A 21509-nucleotide genomic window follows, 5' to 3' on the forward strand; every position below is an offset into this window, starting at 1 on the left:
AAGCACAAAGGTCTACAAGCTTTTTAAATCCGAGATGGCGGGACTAAACACAGAGAACAGTACAGAAATTTCAGCAGGTGAAATAATTTTTACCTCCTCCACTTCCTACAGGAAATTCCAGCAACGTATTTTGGTTCTAGAGTGTGCTATGGCTTGATGACTATTAGTAATGCAGATTATCAAGCAAAGACAAACATTTCCACTTCAAACAAACAACTATTAAATATGTGGAAAGCTTTATGTATGGTGGCAACATTGACATAGGGGATAGACAAGTGACAATCTAATTCCTGTGCATTACATTTGTCCAGAGAAGGAGCTGGGAACAGAAACCCATGGAGAATCTTCACTGGAGTACCAATTCTTCCACCATTCTCACACTCAACATGTTCCTAGAACACCACCCTCTGAGGTGCAGTCACCCTCCCCTGAAATCCACTCTACAAACTGAACAATACAAGTATCCTGCCTTTGCCCCAAGACCTGAAGCTTTTGGGTTTTCCATCTGGCAAGGGCAGCTCTGAATTGCAGGGGTGGCTTTCTCCCCTGTCCCATCATCAGCCACCAACACCTCTCTTCAAGGATGACAAAGAAATGTCAGAGGTGATTGAGGAATTTCAAACACACCATGTGCTTGCACTGCTTGCAGTGATGGGTTCTGCTCTACTACCGCTCTGACCAGTGCACACTCTCCCCACCAACCACTGCCTGTCTTTGGTTATGAATTCATTAACAAGTTACCACAGGTAAACCAAGTAAGAACTTAAGTAAGGACAAAGCACCTCACTCAAGTTTTGGGAAACTCTGCAATAAAAATAGGGCAGTTAACTGCTCTGCTTGCAGTTACCATGGGGTACACACAACAAAGAGGTACACAGGTGGGCACATGACTGTTACTCAGCTGGAAAACCAAAAACCTAGCATGCTAGCAAGTTCTTCCCAGCAAAATTTTACAGAAGCTAATGCTCCATCTGACAAACAAAGATACCGCTTTTTACCTGTCCTGCCCATCCAGCCTTCTCGTTGAGCTGCAAGTTCTCTTCGGCCAGTCGTGCATTTTCACTTTGTACTTCCTGCAGCTGGATCTCCTGTCCAGAAAGAGCAGGCATTACTACACCACAGCCCTCAGACTAACTCCCCCAAATTATTCTGCAGAGCAGCTCCACTGCTCCTGCTGACTGATGGTACAGGATGCTCACGGGATGCTGCTTGAGGGGTGGAAGGTAACAGCGTGCAGCACTGCTCAAGCAGATACAAGTTCTGTGACAGACAATCTCTTAAGTTTCTTTTCCTGTTTACATAGCCTCAAACCCCAGAATGAGAAAGACAGTTCCTTGTCTATTTCACAGCTCCCATGTCACATTCTTTACATACTGCTGTCCAGAATTCCAACTCCATCTAAAACAATCCATGAAGTTTCACCATTGGTTCAAGATTAGAGTCTTCTTGACAAATTTCAGTTAAGGAAGAAAAATTATTTGGAAGAATGATGCTAAAGAGAGTTCTAGACTGCAAACTCTTTAGAGTTTTAAATGGCTGACTCTGAAACCAGGATTCAGTCTGGAGTTAAGAAAGCAACACGAGTCAGCTATCACTCTGCCTTAGAGAATACTGTCTCTGAGCAGGCAGGACACCATGGACATATGGAGAGACACTGAATTTGTCAGGTCCAGTCCACCTGCAGCAACTTTGTACAGCATTAGAGGAATTTAATAGTTGCATGATCACATAACTCCACACAGACACACACAAACATTTCCCTATTCCAATGATTTACAGATTATCAAAGATTTTCTGGCTCTTCCAGGAGCTAATTCCATGTGTGCGCAGTCTAAGTCTCAGTATTTCAAGGTGAGTTTGTCCCTTCTTGACCTTGAAAAGCCACTGTCTTACAACACACAATGACCAATTCATTCCTTAAGTGTCCCATTCTAACCCAGACAATGAGGCTAAGCTATGCACTGTGAACTGCATGTGAGTCTGAGGTATGCATCAGAACTGACCCGACCTGAGGTTTGAGCAAGACATAAAACATCTTTTCAGAAGGTAAGCACCTGTGGGTGAAACTATACATTGTTGTAGTCACTAATGCCACCAATGCTGCTCAGCAAAGTAGAAACAGAAGGAAGAAATCCAGATGCTGAGATATGACCTCCAAAACCTCCATGAAATTAAGCAGAGACAAGATTTCATCCAACAAATAAGCACAAGAAAATAACGGTGGGTTTGTGCAATTACCCTCTCAAGATGCAGAAATTTTTCAATACTTGTCTGGAGTGCATGTGAAAACGGTAAGTATCTCCTCAAACTAGCAAAGGCCACAGAATTTCATCCAGTGATTTATGTAGCTATATTCAACCCATAGCTAGCTGAAAGACTAAACAAACAATTCCAGCCTCAAGGGCTGGAGCTCAAAGTATGTGACACTGGTCAAATTAAGAGAAAGACTGGTGATTCCTTACTAAACTGAAGAGAATCTCAGAGAGGCATGCAACAACCTACCTCCTCTTCCAACATTGTGCTCACAACCATAGGGAACAAGAACACTTACCAGTTCTTTGCATCTTTTATGCTTTTTCCTCACTTCGTGCTCAAGGTTTTCACATTTTTTGCGCTTTTTCTTGAGTTCAAATTCCTGCACAAAACAAACATAAGTAGATCAGCAAGTCCACATTCTTACAATGTATAAGAAATTCAAGCCCAGCTTCTCAGACCCAATGCTGTATCTGCTATTTTTATCTTCTCAAGAAAATCTCTTTGTGACAAACATAAAGAATATAGAAACTAAGGAAGATTTTTTTAAAAAAGTAGTAAAACCAATAAATTTTTCAAGTGAAACAGCTATTTCTTTCTTCCCCAAGTGTTTCATCTTCTGGAAGCAGTTTGCTCTTTAGCATTTGCACAGACGGTTCCTATTTGTATAGAATAGTATGGAAGACAGGATGCAGAGGACAAAAAGACAGAGCTGTGCAAAATATTCACCTTGAAACACTAGATGTGCTACCTGAGCTCCTATGCTAATCCAAATGACATCTAACAGAGAGCAGACATCCTCTGGTTATGTACCTTTATCTGCAGTTACTCGCTACCACTCTTGGTTCCTCAGATAGATAAGAACTGCTAAACCTCACTATACACTGCCCTAGTTTGCTGGAACAATTCACAAGGGACATATTCCTCACATGACATCTGTCCCAGGTCAGTCATATCTGTTCCCAGTTCAAATAAGACTAAACCAAACACAGCACAGAATCTACTGGCACGTTTCCCTCTCATTTTAATGCAACATATTTCCCTGCCAGCCCAATGCCTGGAGCTGCCACCTACCAACAGTCTCCATGCAGATGGCCTGTGTTTTCCCACCAATTCTCCAAGCTTCCCACTTTTGCAGAGCAGCTGCACCTAAAAAGACTTCAGTCTCTGACTGGATTGCACTGGTGAAAATCCCAAGAAAAGCATAGCACCCCTTCACCCAAAACCAGGTCGACAACTCACCAGCTGCTGTATCTGTTGGCTGCTCTCTTGGTCTGTTATTACATTTTTGGGAGGGAAATTTTCATGTCCTTCAGAGGCAGGTGCCAGCGGCTGCACACCTGGTTCCACCTGGAAAGCAAACAAGATGCCAGAAAGCTCAGGGATAGCCAGGAGTACAGAGCACACCAAGCACATCAAGGGAGAAGAGGCTCTCCTGGCAGTACTGCCTGGGACATGAAATCCCCTGATCTCTGAACTGCATCACTGCACGTGGAGAAAAGTGAACACCAACCGTGTCAGGGGTCTCTCAGACACCAGAGATCTCTGCTGGGAGGCTTCTGGAGCCCAGCACCAATCAATCCAGCTTGACTAAACCACCCACGGCTCCAGAAAGCTCTCAGATCTGAGTTCCCATTTGTGCCTCATCTAAGGTTTCAATGAGAGGCATCAGCAACACCTTTCATGGCCCTCTCCAATGCAATAAAAAGAATATGGAAGATGGTCAGGAGGGAGAACACAACCCTCACAAACAGCAGAAAGCAGACATCAGTGAAGATGTTGGAATCTAAAGGCAGGGAAGAGCAGACAAAAAAATACCAATAAATGGAGAACGCCACTTCAGCTGGTAGCTGAGAAGGACTGAAATGGCAGCAGATGTGCCATGGCTTATGTGCCACCACCAAATCAGATGAAAGGAGACACCTTTCTGTACACATTTGTATGCAGGTTTCTAACAAAATGCCTTTTAATTTGGGCTACAGACAAACGCACCTTTAATCCTCTGAATTTTCACTCTCAACTGATATTTGACTTGACATTGTCTGCCTAGAGTAATCCCTGACAGCAGGGCAAGGCTTGAGGTAAATAGAAGAAAGAGGGCTTTGATTAAGTTTTAAAAATTGAATTTAAAGTTATTTTTGATAAATAGATTTTAGGGACAGGAGATCTTTAGGACCATCAAAGCCAACTTGTACAGTGAGCAAGAAGCCAGATTGCAGGACTCCATCTCAGCCCTTATCCTTCAGTTAACCTCCCATTAGAAGTGGAATTTCTCATTTCACTTTGAACACCTACAATGCTGAGGGGTCTACATTACTAAGTCTGAGCTCCATTTACAGTGAGCCATTAGGACAGTGTCTAAGCACTATACCTAAAACAACATTTCTTTTACCTGCTTTACGCTTGAAACCCTGGTTTTAACTATACCTATATTCATGGCTCCACTGCTGAAAGCCAGAAAACCCTAAGAAGCTACACTCAAGCCCAGGTCAAGGTTTTCAGATTTTCTGCTACAAGAAAAATCCTGAAACCACCATCCTGCAGTGTGGCTCAAGGATTCCCCACCACTCATGTAATAAGGTTCACTTGGGAGCCTGGCAGTCTGAGCACCAACCTGTGCCTGGAAATCTTAAGTTCCTCCACCCGAGCCATGGTACCCTACAAACTCCAGCCCTTGGGAGCTGTCAGATGTGCCATGAAACCAGCATTTAACTCTGGAATATCCATGTGTAAATGTTTCTGTGACTTTTTTTTTTTGCTAAACCACCTGGCACATACTAAATTTCAAATCTGTATTTCACACCTCCCCTTCAAAATTATGCTTCCTTGAAAACTGAGAATTTGCATTTCAGTCAACTTTAATGAAATTAGGTCCCAAGGAATGCTAGTGGATGCTAGCTAGTTAGATACTCACTGCACAGAGTCATACTCTCTTGCAAACAGATATGCAAGACAAATTTACTTGTTTGTGATCATTTCCCAGCAAAAAGCTAAACAAAATGATGACATTCCTAATTACAGACAATTTACAAAAAATAAAAAAATAACAGATTTGCCCACATGGACCTGATTTCCACCCAAGAACAAAGACATGCCCCTAGCCACATGCCCATATACAGTTATTTTGACACAGAATCCAGATGCATCACCATATTAAACAACTGATAAATGAGACTGGCACACATCACAGAGAGCTGTGACCTGGAGCTGTGCCACCTCATTCACAGCAGGGACTCAAAGATGCTCAATGAATGAGCCAGGTGCAAGGAATCTGTTCAACCATACAGTTAAAAATCACTGTAGAACAGCTGCTTTCCACCCCTAGTGCTATCCACCTGGGCTGCACTGACCTTGGCAGAGTCCCTGCTGAGACAGCAGGATGGGGCCCTACAACTGATCAGCATCCCCAGGCTGTACCAGCTAAAGCCAAATATACAACAGGCACACAAGTACCCATACTTCTGACAAGAAAGTTTAAAGCATGCAACAGAGTGAATTAAAAATGCTGTAGGTTTTCTAGAAAGCTCTGCCCGAGGCAACCAGGAAGCATCATTGCAATCCTGCCCCAAAAGAATCACTACAGCATTTCCCACCTAACCATGGCCCATTTACTCAGCTGTGCCAGGGCAGCTCTGTGCAGTGTCAGGCAGAGCTGGACCAGGAAGCTGATGCAGGTTTCAGGAAAAAGGTGAGAGGAAGGCTGCATTTGGTAGGTTGTTTTTAACTCAGATCTGTCACGTCCCCCTGATCAACATGAGTTGCACTGACACAACTGAAGGAGCAGTGGGAACAAGCAGGGGTGAACAAGAGGTTGTTTAAGCCAGCACCACCACTAAAAGAAATCCCTGCTAAATTATATGTCATTACAGAGATAAACATCCCCCCAAGACCCTAAATAAAGAAGTAGAGAAATCAGAACAGAGAAATGGGATTTTCCAAGGACACTTAGAGGAGAAGCTTGCTCTTCATACTCTGAGTAAGTTCTTTGAAAGCTGGAGAATACTGTCCTGATGCACTGTGCTGAGGAGCAGGATAGAAGAACAAAGTAATTTCTTTCAATTATGACAACTGCAATTACTGCCCCCAAGAGCTGACTTCATCCTCAGCATAGCACCACTGCACCCGCATGAATACAGTCCATGGAGCCCGGGGTGTTCTGTGCTACAGGTTTCAGCTAAGAGACTGGCAACAGCCTCCTTGCTCCCCCTTCACTACTGCTGTTGGGCTTAGTCTTCTTGCTACTTACCTGCCAGAAATCTTCTGGCAGTGAGGACACACTCCTGAATCACAGAAATAAAGAGCATCCATGAAGTCTGTAACACATGTTATTGTCTGACAGAATCTGCAGGGTCAGCTGAAAACCAAGGAATGGAAGAACAATCTCAAGGAAGACAAAAGCAGAGCAGAGGGAAAAAAAAAAAAAAACAAAAAAAGAAGTCTGTGCATCCCTCTTCATCATGGAGGAATTTGGGGCCACCAGGGCAGAAATCTCAAACTATTAAGATCTCTCTCAAACTGAACTGTCTATAAGAACTGTGGAAGCCAACAAAATAAACAGTAACAAATCACAAAGATTAGACCACGTTCACCCAAGGGTTCAAAAACCCCCTTCAGCATGAAATGAATCTCTCACTTTAGCAGTAACTGAATCAAGACGTGCAGTGTGTCCCTTCTCTGACACCATCTTAATATGAAATAAGTGGAAGGTGGCAAATGTCCAGTTTTAACAGTATTCTAGTAAAGATCTGCGGAAACACGGACCAGTACATTCGACACCTGTTCTGGGCAGACTGCTAGAAATTGCAACAGAGATTACGCAGATACTGAAAAAAACCCACACTCACAAATCTATAAAGAAATTTGTAAGGTGTCATCAAGCAACGGGTGAGGAAGATCTAGTAGGTACAATCTGCTCGGGTGCTGTGAACACATTCAGTTACAGTGCTTTGAAAGGCTTCTGCAGACACTGAGACACCACAGGAAGGGGAAGGTTTTTTCTTGGGTAAGTATCTAATAAAAGAAAAAAAAGAGAGGACTGAAAGAGAGGCACCAGGAACAGTTCTCTCCAAGCACTGATGTAGCAATGAGACAAATGGTGAAGAGGGCCTCATGACACTGAGAGATTACAGAGGGACATCAGACAAATGATGTTTTAATATAATCCAGTGCTTAGACAAAAAGGCAAATGGATCTACTGGGAAAGGGAGAGAAAACTTCATTACGCCACCATATAAATCAATGACCCAGCATCTGTGATACTGCATGCAGTGCTGCTTCCTCCAACACAAAAATGGCAAAATGTACAAAGGAAGGAGAGAAAGGTTATTAACACTGAGTAATGGGAAGAGGCTAGAAACAAAAAACAAACGAACAAACAAAAAAACAAAACAACAACAACAAAAAAACAAAACAAAACAAAACAAACAATGGAAGGAGAGGAACCCATAAACTCACAAGTGACTTGGAAAAAATGAACAAGGAATGAATATTCAGTATATCTTCTATAGGAGCTAGGGAGCAATAGTGACAACAGCTGGGGGTAGTTCAGAGGAAGGATGAGTATCCCATCCTCACTCAGCCTACAGATGTGAAATCTTGCCACGGGATACCGCAGGTACTGAAAACTTCGACAAGAAACCGTGTGAACGCACACCAGGCAAACCCAGCGGGCGCCAGCAGACCCCGCCGTGCCACCCCTGACTCGGGAAACCCCCACACCGCCGGAGCTGGGGGGCCGCGGGGCGCAGCCGGTACCCGAGGCCTGGCCCCACGCACCCGCCCGCCCGGCCTGCGGGGCAGCCCTGGAGGCCTCCGCCGGCCCCGCACCCCCGACCCGGCCCCGGCTCCCGCGGCCCACGCCGGCGGCACCCGCCGGGACCTCGGCCCCCACGGTGGGCTGGGCCCCCCGGGCCAGCCCCGGCCCTCTCGCCGCTCCTTCCACCTTCCTCTGGGGAGGAGCCGGCCCCCCAGCGCTGAGGTAACGCCCCGCCGCCCAACCCCGCAGGCAGGGGAGGCCTCGGCGGGCCTGGCCCGGCGGCGGCTCGGTCCTGCCGCGGGAGGGCCGCTCCCCGGCGCTGCTTCGGGCCCGCCCGCCCCGACCCCCGGCGGCAGCGGCGCCGCAGCCGCCCCCCAGCCCGGCCCGGCGAGGGGCGTCCCGGGAGGGCCCGGCCTTACCTGCCGGCTGCGCGGCCCGCCAGCGGGGAGGCGGCGCCCTGAGGCGGCGCGGATTTACCGGGCCGTACCACCGCCGGGCCGTACCACCGCCGGGGCCTGGCGGGCCCGCCTGCTCCTCGGCGCGGCCTGAGCGGGCTCGGCCTGGCGGGGGCCTCTAGGCCGGGGGTCAGGGAGCAGCAGGCCTCCCTGCCGCTGCCACCATGGCCGTGGGTGCCCGTCGGTCAGCCGCTGGGAGCCAACATCCAGACTCCCGCAAGCACCGAAGGCGTGCGTTTTCAGAAAACGAGAGCAAAAAGAGGCGTCGACTGGTTTCCTAGGCTGGGAAACACGGCGTGGGAGCACCGTGCTGGGGAAGATGAGCAGCACTGAGCCCCCACCGTGGCGCGGTGTCCCAACACTGCAGCGGGCTGCCAGCAGCGTTCACGTCCCACCTGGCCTTGTGAGGCCTGGCGCTTGAATTGGCCACGTTAGAAACCAGCACAGCACGTTCGCAGCAGATGCAAACTGCGGTGCTCACATACTCTTCAGAAGTTCCCTGAGAACCGTAATTAGTTAAGTCATTAAACAGCAAAACTTTCAGATCGCTGACCCACTTGTCTCACCTCCCTGTGTGCTTCCCCTCCAAGTGCTGGGTCTCCCAAGCGGGCCTCCTTCAGTAGAGGTGAACCTTTGACGCAGGTATTTAGCGTTGGTACAGGCTGTCCCAGGTGTGCGGCAGTCCTTGGCAAAGCGCCGCCTGAACTGATTTTAGAGGAACGTAGACACTCCTTGAAATTCTTAAGCGCAATCTGTCTCTGCAGCCGTAACACCTCTCTCTGGGATTCCCGCAACAGGCGATCAAACTCGATGACATTCAGGCAGCGAGGGTCATCCTGTGGGAAAAGCAAACGTGAAATCTTGTCACTGACAAGCTCTACAAGGTGGGACCTGTTGGAGTGGTGATTTAACATTCAAACTCCAAAAACTTTACTTGAGGAAACACTGGCAAAAAACAGGTAATGTGGCACAGAAAAATTTCTCTTTCCTGGGTCTCCAAAGCCTCAAAAGCAGTCACTCTGCATCCCTTATGCAAACAATGTTATTCCTCCTGCAGCTAAAAACTAGCTTGTAATCCCTCTGCAGCTACCCCAGCGCAAAACAAAAGGGCTTTTCTAAGTGTGTGCTTTCTCAGTGCTTGCCAGCAGAGAGCGTGTCAGGATAATATAATTTCATTTCCCAAGCAAAGGAGAGCCTTAGCTGGTTTACCTCCTTGATGTGGGTGCTGGCATTCTCAGCAGCTCTAACGGTGGTTATGGGTTTAAATGCTGGAAAGAATGAAGAACATCTGGGATTTGTTCAGTTCTCGCGTAGGATAATGTTTGGTTTTTCAAACATGCTTGAATTCTAACCTCTTTCAGAGACACTGTGTGGATGGGCCCCTATCTTTAGCATAAGGGGTCACACCCATCCACTCCAGACCTAAACCCAGCAGCTTTTGAAGGAAACCAGTGCAATCTTACTCTCACAAAACTGGTGAGAATATGTCACCAGCTTGTTTAACTATTCAAAGGTTTTCAGATTTCAGGAAGCTGAAGAAACATGTACCTGCATGTCCATACATACCTACAAAAGCTGGTTATGAAAACTTGTCTTTACAAATATGCTGCTGGAGGAGACATTGCTCATTCCCCTGGAAAGCTCCTAAGCCAGTGAATTCAATGCATAATTGGTATCCAGAACAAATTTAATCTGCTTCCCCATTCACTTCTTATTTGCCCTGAAAATAGTGTGTGCTTTATAGAGACTATTCGTGTAGAAAACCATGGTTATTCTCACACTACAAGGGGGAAACTGAGGCAGCATTATTGGGAACTGATTACAGATTCAAGAAGTGAGCAGCTGGGCCTTCTGTGTGCCAGACCCATGTTCAGGCTATCAGGGTAGTAGTTCTTCAAACAAAATTGGCTGTGGCTCTGTATAAGAGCTCCCTTCCCCCCAAAAAAAAAGGCAGCTATTCCCAACAGACAGCCTCTGAATCCTGGGGGAACAAGAGGGTAGAAAAAAAGCTCAGTCTTCCACTCACAGTTTTGATTGTACACATCCCCTGCAGCTGCCTTGCTGTTCCCTGCAATCCCCCCCATCCAAGAATCCATGCTGCAAGAAGTTGCAGCCTGGTTTTAACTGGAGCTGGGGTTTGGTTGGCAGCTCATCACTGGAGCATGATCTTAGGAAATAATTTTATCCTATCCTAAGACCCTGCACTTTACAAAACAAGGCCAGTGCTTTGACAGCCCAGCATGCAGGGTGTCTGTTCTGCCCCTGGAAAGGAACTAAGTAGATCCATTTCATAGCTACTGAAAGATTTGTGCTGATTTAAACACCCTAGATTAAAATTGACTTGGTTACAAACTCTGAGCATGCACATGATATCTCTGCATATAAACCCCTTCAATGGCATAATGCATTGTGCATGCTGCAGACAGATTAGATGAATTTTGAATTTTAACTAGCTGAAAATTAAAATTTAATGAGTGGCTTGCTAGGAAGAGAAATGGGAAAAACAAGATCAGACAGAATGATCCCCTCTCTTGCTCTCTTCTCTACAGATTCCCTGTTCCTGTACCGATGCCCCCCGTTACTGGTGCCTCAGCAGTTACACAGATGTCTCACCTGCTAAGCCAGGGTGGTCACCCATGCCCCAGCAAGGAGTCGCTCAATTCATCCACTCTGAGGATTGCACCCATGTACATTTCTTTGGCCAGTAATGAATCTTGCTCACCCACCTTTGTCACATTCCTCTACAATTTGTCACTCACTGTCCCTGGCAGATTCGTTGCCCAGCATTCTCTGCTAGGAAAACCAGACTGCTCTGGAAAGGGTCTGTTCCCACTTCTGGGGGGGTCTGCAGTGAGGAATCAAGGGGATAGGAAGGGAATTTCTTCTTAACAACACTGCAGAGTGCAGTCAAACCTGCATAATTTTCTCTTGTGTTTTAATGCCAGAAGGGATCAGTGGGGCAGCCTGTACAAACAGCAAACACCTGGTCATTCTTGTGCTGATGAGATCTACATTAGGGAAAGACTGAGAATCTAACTTCAAACCCATAGTTAAAATGAACATATGGACAGGTCAGGGACAGAAATAAAGCTGCTTTCAGCAAGGAAGTTATTTGTCACCTAAGTATCATGTAAGTAGGGTAAGTAGAAATACAAGTATTCCTTAAGCTTAGCTGGGTGCCGTAACATAGGGTTGCACTTGATCACATCTGCATTAGCGAAATTGGGGGAATCCCATGTGAGCCCCAGAGTTACTGAGCTTCTCACGAGAGTTTATTAACTGACCTAAACTGAAAATGTCCAGCCTGTGCACAAAAGACATATCTGGTATGCCCAGAACAGGTTGTTTTAGTCACCTTGAGTGGGAATCATTTCACCTAGCTTCAGATGTCTGCAGAGCCTCCTTTCAGAGTCATCACAGAGAAGCAGTGCTTTGAGGGAACGACACATCCAGCCAGTTTTAGACACCCCTCTTGGGATGAGCTGAATTATCCCTTTTATCCCATCATTTATATTGACAAGTTCTGTGCTGGTGCTGAGGGGAACACAGGTCACCAGCCCAGGTGCAGGCATCAGCCTTGTAGATGGTTTCATGAACACCTGCCCCTGTCTAATGATTTGTACCCTTAGTCACAGTCATACAAGTATGTGCCTAGTTATCACCAGTCTCCTGGTGGCGGTGAGCACTCAGCCGCAGCTCAAGACAGAGGATTTAGACAAGTTCTTGGGAACATGCTTAGCTGGTTTACTTTTTAAAGGAACACTTTAAAAGGATGTCCTGATTCTACATCTTGCTTAAAGCTTGGCACTGGGAAAAGTCATCCTGTATTTGTGGCTTCTCAGGGTTTTTCCAGGGGGAGAGTTTAAGTTGCAGCTGAAAATGGCAGCCCAGACCCATGAATTCATGGAGGGACAACCAGGGTGTTCCCCAACACACAGTTCTGGAGAGGTCTGGACACTGTCTCTGCCACAGACTCACCCACTGTCCCTCATCCAAATTACACATCAAACACCCTCTGGTTTCGGTCGCACTTGGAACTAATTGCCCTCACACCATTTCCTGGAACCTGATTCCCGTCACTGTTGTTGCACTGCTTGTCCCCAGCCACTGAGTGACATCTCAGAAAGTGTCTCACCTTCCCTGCAATGAGTTTAGCCTGCAGCTCCCGGCACTCCTGCTGCAGAGCTTCAATCTGCTTGTCTTTCGCCAGGAGAGCACTGGCTTGCTCTGTCAGGTCCTTGGCACGCTGGCGGGCAAATGCTTTTTTACACAGCTCTAGGCTGGAGCCCTTCAGAGGCACCGGAGCAGTTACCTACCAGAGAAAGCAGCAAGAGAGAAAGCTACGTGTGTGGGTGTTCATAAACCATCATCCCAGCATGCCAACAGCCATCAGTCAGGGAGCACAGTCAAGAAATGCAGCCTAGTCCCAAAGGACAGACAGGCAGACAGAGGAACAGGACAGCCCCATGGAAAAGTGGGAGGAAAGAGGAAAGGCTGGATGGAGAAGTGGGTCAAAAAAGAGGTTGGAAGGAGAATGTGCTCAGCAGATGAGGCCAGTGGGTATAGTCAGCATGGGGGGCTGCAGGAAGAGCAACAGTGGGTGCAGGGAGGAGAGAAAAACAACAAAGGCTGAAGGACAGGAGAAGGCAGCAGGGAAGAGGAAGGGAGGATGGCAGGAAAGATGAGCATGGTAGTGAGGACAGAGGTGGCCAAACCAGGAGGAGAAATGGAATTTCTGTGAGTTTCTAGGCAGCAGGAAAGAGGGCTTCAGCATGGATGAGTGGAAGATACAGGCAAAGGGAGAAGCAAGACGGAGCCCAGCAAGGTCCAGTGTGTCTGAGGGAGGACCGAGAGACGTTCATCAGGAGAAGCAGTTCAGATTCACATGCTCCCTGCAAGGGAGGGAAGAGCAAGGGTGAGGACAGCAGTGTGCTTCAGGGGGAGCTGGGCAGATGGGGACAGGCAGCTGGCTGGGCACAGGCTCTGGGCATTGGCCCTGGGCAGGAGCTGAAGCTGCCCAGCTGCAGTGGCCCTGGGATGCCAGTTCTCAGCACGTGTCCCCATCCCTGAGGCCAGCTCTCCCACTGGGTACCAGTACCACGGAGCTGGATGAAGGGGCAGCTCATGCCGACCTGCTCATCCCAACCCTCTGAGCAGTGAGGCCACATCCAGTCCCTGGGTTTATCAAACCTTTCCTCTCCCCGTCCAGCTATTCTTGTCTCTGCAAAGCCTGACAATTTAGCAAGGGGGGACTCTCTTCCCTGCCTGATCAGGAACACGGCATCCTCTGTGCAAACATTTCCTCCCCGGCTCTTCCCAAGCATCTAACCCATGTGCAGAGGCTGCATGCCAGGCCCTGGCTCCATGGGGCTAAGTACCAGGCACTGGAGGTAACCCCAGCTCTCAGGGCCTGTTCTGTGGGCATGCAGCTGCCTGGTCCTGCCTCCAGCTGACCCTCCATGAGCCTCAGCCATCCAAGCACTTTATGCTCTTGGGAGACCTGGGCCAGCCCAGGAGCCCAGCGAGCTGGTTCTCCCAGAGCTTGCACAGGTCTTGTCCTGTCACCACCCCAAAGTTTCACTCAGGAAAAAAAATTAAAACAGTATTTGTATAGTTGCTGGAGGGTCTGCATAGCTGTTGGGTGTGTATCAAATGGTTTATCTTAACATAGTAGCTGACATCCATCTGGCAGCAGTTGTTGCCCTGCAAGTACCAAAACCCCCGTGACAGACAGGGCGGTGTGGTGCCTGGGGACAGAGAGGGCAGGCAGCACCAAGAAAACCCCCTACCTTTTCTTCAGCAACTCTTTCACTTCCTCCTTTCTATCCTAAAGGGCTTGAATTCCTCATCACAATCCCTGGTCTCCTTCCAATGGAAGAAAGGTTTTCTGGTACTTCACTGCAATTAGGAAGCTCATGCAAGTGCTTGTGCCCAAGATGCCACACACTATGGCCATCTCCCACCACTCCTGCACTGTGTCAGATATTACAGGGTTTAAAACAAGCTGCTGTTGGGTTGGAGAAAGCAAAAGCCATGCAGCTTGCACAGCAATGCAAGTGAGGTGTGGATGGGGCACAGCAGTGTCTCTCACCCCTTCCTGTTTTGCTTTACCGCACTCCTTTTCTTATTCAAATACTTCCTGTTTCTTTTCGGTGAAGTCAGCTGGATTGTTTTCACAACTTGCCCAGGGAAAGCTGAGCTAATTACCTTAAACTAACACCTTAAGGTAGGTCAGCACATTTACAGTAAGAAACCAAGGAGGAGGAAATTGCTCAAAGCCAGCTCCCCACACAAGCAGAAGCAGCTTTCGATAGCTGTGCTTCATGATCCTCGCCCTGCTGCTGATGTGCAAAGCATGTTTGCTCTAGGTTTAAGAAAAGGGGAAAGTAAAGGCCTTTCTAGCTCAACAGAAGTAGCAAGCAAGAAGTCCCAGCGATGAAGTGCTCTCCTAGCTCAGCCTCCCGTCCCAGCCGTGCCCTGCAGCAGCGAGCCCCTGTGCTCACCACTTTGAGGTTTGCCTCCTGGAGTTTCCGGGCTCTCTCCTCCAGGCGCTTGGCGATCACCGCCAGCTCTGCATTCTTCCTCTTCAGGTGCTTCACCTTCTCCTCCGTCTGGGGGAAGCAGCTCCTGCGCTAGATAACAGAAGGAGAAGCTTGAGATGAAGCCCCCACTCAGCTCAAAGCTGTGTGCGGGGGGTGTCAGGAGAAGCCATGGTCCCCAGACCTGCCTGACCTTCTCTGTGCCCACAGGGCTTTTCCCAGCCAAGGCTTGGCCTGTTCTGTAACTGTCCCAACCATTAAACACCAACATCTGCTCTTGTTGCCTCTCCTGTCACTGAAACCTGTGTTATTCCCAGTATTTTTGTTAATGGGACCTCTTGGTCCCCATGAGATGCCCCTCACCCCACCTCAGGCCATCCTGCAAGGTCCCTCTCTAGCCACAACATGCTTGTTGCAGGCTCTGCCTTTCCTGGTTGGGACTTGTCACATCTCCAGCATTGGTCTGGCCTGGCTGCCCACCCTTGGGGCTTTCTCTTCCAAAGTCTTCCTAGTTTATTTCCCTGGGATTACAGTACTCAACACATCACTGTTGATTTATGCTGCACTGCCACCGCAAGCTTTGCCATTGTCCTTTTTCTCATGAAACTAAAGCATGAGTTGCGGGGAGCAGGGAGAAAGTGGCAGAGGACTTTATGATGTTTGCAAAGCAAATTTCCTTTTTCTTCCTATTGATTCTGGTTGCTCTTAATCCCCTTTTATTTGTTATCTGTTTCCATAAACTGCTGCTTGCCGATGGCTCATTCTCTCAAGGTCATACCCAGATGTGTTGTGCTGTCTTTTCACATCAGCAAAAATGTCAGGTCAGCTGATCCTTCCAATTATTTTCCTCCTTACCCCAGTGATACCCCACCATGGGTGCTTGCTGCTTTCACTGCTTTTCTTCATCCAGAAGACTGAGGCTGATTTTTGAGAGTAATATTTGATGAGAGATTACACAATAGTGCTTTGCTAAAATCCAGTTGACTGATAAGGGGTAACCCTTCAGTATGCAGGTCATACTGGATTTATACTTTGAGTGTATGAAAATTATCTAAAATATGTGTTTTGAGTTTGGTGATATAAATCTGAAATGCTGAGCAATCAAATTTTCAGGGGCCTGGGGTGGCCACATCCCCATGCCGCAGGGCTGCACAAGGGGCTGATGCTCTCCAGGGAGGATGCAGGAGGGGAACATCCCTTCTTTGTATTTCCTGAGGGTCCTGTCTGCCCACCATGGGCCTGGGCAGCCAGGGATGGGGGAGCAGGGCAGAATGGGCAGCCCAGTCTGTGGCAACCTGGCTCAGCTTTGGGTGCTGGGGGTGCAGCTTGGGAGGACCAGGGTGCTGAGCTCCTGGGGGAGCAGGGGGCAGTGCTGCACTGTCACCCAAAGCTGAGACTGAGTGAATCAGAGTTTCTGCTTTTCCAATTAAAGAGGAAACAGGAGCGACTTCCCCCTCCCCTGCCATCAGCTCGCCGCTGCCTTGCTCTCTGCCTGCTCTCACGGGCTGCTGCGTTAAAGCCTTTTGTTTCCAGCAGGCAAGTAGCACCACACAAAGATGGCAGAGAGTGCAGCTGAGGGTCCTGGCTCCACTCTGCATTGCAAGGAAGGGGTCCTGCTCGAGCCAATGATGGGTGCAGTGAGAAGGCACCAAGGGGATCCAAAGCACCCAGGTCCCCTTTCCCCCTTGGCCCTGCCTAGCCGATCCCATATGCCGGCATCTCTCGGAGTTGGCAGCAGCCAGCAGCTCACACCCGCCGGGACTCCCTCCCCACGGAACATCCCATGCTGGCAGCCGGCCCAGCACCCAGCCGGGGCATGGGACGAGGCCACATCCTCTGCTCACCAGCAAGCTGTTCTCCTCGGCCAGGCTGGAGCACCGGTGTTGCAGATCCTCCAGCGCGCTCAGGAGCTTCGTGTTCTGGCTCACAAGGAAGCCGTAGTCAGCCCCGCTCTGCAAAACAGCACAGGAGGGGCAAGGCTGGGCTTCGCCTGCCTGGGGAGAGGGACTGCAGCTGCACACCCGCCCTGGCCTTGCAGCAAGCCCAGCCTGGCTGTGCAGGGAGGCTGGCAGGATCAGGGTGCAGGCAGCAAAGGGGCAGGGAGGGATGCGGAGGCTGATTTCAGGAGGAGGCAAGGGGCTGCACGTCCTTTGGGGGATGAGTGGTCTTTGGGGCTAGGCTATATCACCTGTGGGTGACAGCTACCATCTCCATAGCTTTGAAGATGCTTTCAACTTGCTCAGACCCTCATGTCATCCCCAGCCACTTGCATTTTGCTATGGTACCATCTAAACCAGCTCAAGAACCAGCAAGAACCAGGTGGGCAGAGTGCATGCTCTGACACCCCAGACACGTGCGCTGCTCCCCATGGCTCGGGGATCCGATGGCCTCCAGCACCAATCGCCTTTCGGAGACAATGAGAACTCCTCGCCCAGCTCCCCATGCCAGCTCCCCCAGTTTGGCCCAGGAGACTGCCCAGGAGCCAGGCCCCAAGCTCTGCCCTCTCTGTGGCAGCTTCAGCTCCAGAAGAAGGCGACACGCCGGATTTCTTTGCAAAACACCACCTTAATTTTGTCACATCAAAAGAAGCAGCAGCTTTGCTCGGAGCTGTATATATAGCTTTGTGGTTACTGCTTCCTGCTCAGAGAAGCTCGCCACAGGCTTGCTGCTGAAGCAGGCTCCCAGAAAGTATTTTTGTGCGTTAGCAAAGCTCATAGCCAAGCTATTGCTTCACAGCTGCCATATGGCAGCAGCAAGCCATGCATCTCGGGAAGACCTGGCCAGATGTTTTCCCAGCAGCCAGGCAGGTCTTGCAGGACCCACTCCCAGTGCCTGGCAAGTCTTTGCTGGTGCTGCTGAATGGCTGCAACCTTCCCAGTGTACAACTCTGCTTCTGCAGTTTGTAAGCCAAGGCCACAAGTAAAACATCCCTCAGCTGCCAAAGAAATGCTGCCCAAGCTTTCTTGGTAGCAAGAAGACAGGCAGCTCACAGCACTCAGGGGCTGCTAAGCTCTAGGAGGTCGGAGATTGTCTAAAACTCACTACATTTTCAACTGATACTATATTTTGACTTCTCAATCGTGGCCATTGGGGAAAAAGGGCAGGAGACCAGTGCCACAAAATCCACCCCATTGAATCCCCTAGTGTGACTGCTGTGCCCGTGCCACAGCTCTCCCAACCTCTCATGCCTACATGGAAACACCTTGGCAGGGTGGGGAGGGAAAACACAACTGAAAGAGATTGAAAACAAAACAAAAATACAGCCACAAAAGATAACACCTAGACCTTCCTACGGACCTCACACAGTGTCCCCAGGTCCCACCAGCCCTCTGAGCCACCAGAAGGGGATGGTAGGTGCCATGAGTTGACAGGCCTTGGGCAGAGTGGTGTGCAGGTGTTCACCCTGCTGAAATCCCAGGGTTTGAGAAAGCTGGGGTAAAATGCCCCATAGGAAGAGATTGTACCGCTTTCCACTTGTGGGAAAACAAAAATGTATTCATTTTCCACTAGTATTTTTTTTTTGTCTCCCCTAGGCACAAAGGCACAGTTACTGCTACAGTCCCCAGGGACATCACACCACAGCAGCACCAGGCACCTGAGTGCCTCTCTCACCCTCCAGCAACTCGGGACTGCTCCCAAGGGTGGGCCAGGGGAGACCCGGGAACTGAGGAGCTCCCCAAACCCAGCAGCCAGCCTGGGGGAGCCAAGAAGCTCCCCTGGGAGCCAAGCGCCCTGCACCCAGAGACCCAGTATCAGATCCTGTGGCATCAGTCCCATCCTTGCTGCTTCAGAGGAACAGCGAGGTGCCCCACAGAATATTTCCCTGTCGCCAGCTCCAGGAACAGCAAAGCACTTCCTTGGGCTGGGCACCCATGCAGAGGGTGCTGTGGGTGCTGATGGGGGGACAAAGGGGGGTGGGTGCACAGGGGGGTCCTACCATCATCTCCCGTGCTGTGCATGGCAGCGCCTTGGGCTGGTTCACTGCTGCCATCGCCAGAGCCAAGCAGGCAGCCCCTGGGATGAAGTCAAAATGCATTATTTCCACCTTTCTGCCACTGCCGAGAGGCCTCGAGCTTCTTGTCTGAGCTTGCTTGCCCTGAGGCAGGCTGAACAAACTCAGCCAGTGCCCTCTGTGCTTGGGATGGGAGCTGGAGAGCTTTTTTGCAGAGGAGCTGATGTGCTCCTGCCTCTCCCTGTCAGGCAGCTAGGACTTCTGACAGCGTCAGCACCAGGTTTGTGCAGGGGACAATTAGCACTTCAAGCATGGCAAGTGGATCTTTTGGGGACTTACATCCATATTTCTGTATTTGAAATCCCTTTTCTGTACTCTAAAACAACATCTTTGTTGGGGCAGGATGCAAAGACTCACAACTACTCACCCTCATCCTACCAAGCTGTCCCCAGTTCAGCCCAGGTTTCTTGCAACGACTCCAGAGCGCATGATATGGCAAAGGCTGGGATGTCCTAGACCACAGAGAGACCTTTCCAGTTCCCTGTGTGTTGCAGGACCTCCAGGCAAGGTGCCGTGGAGCAGGAGAGTGTGGCTGTGTGCTCCAGGCAGGCAGCCAAGCCTCCCCCCTGCCAGCACGTCCCACTGCGGCCACAGCTCCCTGGGGCTTTGCCCAGAGAGGCACAAGAGGAATCTGTAGTGAGATGTGGAGGCAGGAGATCCTTGCCATGCCAGGATGTCCATCCTGCACAGGGACCTCACCGCCCAGGAGAGCTTTGCCAAACCTTCCCCCTGGCGCTGAGCTGGCACCAGCTGCATTGGCTGAACCGTCCTCTAAGACCGCGTAAAGCTTGGAATCGAAGGACTGTCTAGACGTCATCCCATGCTCATTAAACATTCATTTCCTATAATGAAATAGCTTTTAATTTATTAACCGCTCCGCGGTTCCTCGGTTCCCGCGCTGTGCAGTGCAGCCTTGCTACAGGCCACGCTCATGGCCCCATAGACAGTGCTTTTCAAAGGGAGCTGAGGAGATCATTAGGGAGAAGATGCACAGAGGCTGCCCCCAAAGTGACTCTTCTTGATAAAGACAAGTGCCAGCAGGAGCTGAAATCCAAAAGCATCCCTCGGTCAGGGAGGTTTTCAGTGAGCTGGGGTCAGCAGGAGCTGAGGCAGAGCTGACACTGCAGGGCAGCAGGGAGGGTCTCCGGGAAGTACATCCTCCAGATTAGAAGCATCCTTGTCCACTAAAAAATTAATCCAAGTGACATGTTCTTTGACCATGGGGGAAATTTTCTAAAACCAGAGCAAGGTAGAAGAGCAGCAGGGATGCTGAGGGAGGAGAGCAGACGGCGGCTCCCCTGTGCAGCAGGCACACAGCTTTGAAGCCTCCCGTTACAGGGAAATCGTCATCATCTGTCACCTTTTTTTGGCAGGTAGAGCCCAAAATACGGTTTCTTCAGGATGCATTGAGAATGAGCAAACAAAGAAAAGCCTCATCAGGGCAGCTGCAAGAAAGCTGCTGCTTTTTCATCCGAAAACTTCAAAAAGCAACAGAGAGCTGCAGCAGCTTTTGCAGGGAGAGGTGCTCAGCCAGGCTGCTGAATGGGTCACACAGTCAAAATCCCCCCTGGAGCACCCAGCTTAGTCTTTAAAGTCCTGCAGAAAACTTGCAGGAAGCCATTTGGGGGACAGTAAATCAAAACCACAGAGAAGACGACAGACACCGCCTGCAGCGGCTGCTCTGCAATGCGGCTTGAGCTGCCGGTGCCTCGTGGCACAGCCTGACAGGGACCGGGCCAAGGAGGGCTTCCCTCACGCCAGCCCCAGGGAACCTGCCAAAGACTAAGCCCAGTATTCTTCTAAAATCCCTGTGGGGAGCCAGACGGGGAGGAGGAATTTACCAGGTGGCTCCCACAAGTGGAAGATCTCAGGTGGCCTTTGGAAACAGGCAATCTCCTGGCTGATTTTAAAACATACACAATTTCAACATGTATAAGACATACACAGTTTCAAGATGTCCCTGTAGTGACTTCCCCATCTTCAGCAGATATGGGTCCAGCTGCTGGGTTTGCTTTGCAAAAGGCATCTCTGAAAACAAGCCCCTCCCTTTACAAACCTATTTTCTGGGTGAAACTACACCAGCTCTCCTGATATCTTAGATATATTAAACCCACCACTGCTCCTTCATTTGAAATCATTGTCACCAAGCCTTCACCATGTCAAAACCCTTTAGCTGTTCATTCCAGCTGACTTTGGTAATTAGCTTCCTCAAATTCTTGATCCTCACCACTTGGAAATGAAAGCTGTCATTGCCAATCCATTTTCTCCTCTTCCATCCAGTTTCAAGGGAATCAGCTCCCTCACAGAACAAAGTTATTTTCCATAGGCTGCTCTTCTGCAGTGCCCTCGCTACATGTCAAAAGCAAGACAAAAATAGCATCACCTCCTATTCGGTCAGTGAGCGAGAGCAAACCCCATCCGCTGCTGCTGCCGGCACAGCGAGCAGCCTCACGCCACGGCGAGCATCATCCCAGCGGAGGCAAAAGGGATATTTT

At 49.5% G+C, this 21509-nt stretch overlaps 1 protein-coding gene across 11 annotated transcripts in view; it reads right to left on the reverse strand.

Moving 5' to 3' along the window:
* The window catches only part of TSPOAP1 (TSPO associated protein 1), a 71521-nt gene that overhangs the window by 41546 nt on the left and 8466 nt on the right, over positions 1 to 21509 (reverse strand). For all 11 annotated transcript variants that reach the window (XM_042791420.1, XM_033003723.2, XM_033003766.2 and 8 more), the window contains 7 exons: positions 16847 to 16954; positions 14967 to 15095; positions 12599 to 12775; positions 9030 to 9299; positions 3496 to 3603; positions 2552 to 2635; positions 999 to 1088 (listed from right to left, as the gene is read on the reverse strand). In XM_042791420.1, coding sequence (XP_042647354.1) covers positions 999 to 1088; positions 2552 to 2635; positions 3496 to 3603; positions 9030 to 9299; positions 12599 to 12775; positions 14967 to 15095; positions 16847 to 16954 — 966 coding nt within the window. The remainder of the gene's footprint in view (positions 1 to 998; positions 1089 to 2551; positions 2636 to 3495; positions 3604 to 9029; positions 9300 to 12598; positions 12776 to 14966; positions 15096 to 16846; positions 16955 to 21509) is intronic.

The sequence above is a fragment of the Tyto alba genome, unplaced genomic scaffold (assembly GCF_018691265.1).
Source record: "Tyto alba isolate M040663 unplaced genomic scaffold, T.alba_DEE_v4.0 Super-Scaffold_19, whole genome shotgun sequence".
Lineage (NCBI taxonomy): Eukaryota > Metazoa > Chordata > Aves > Strigiformes > Tytonidae > Tyto > Tyto alba.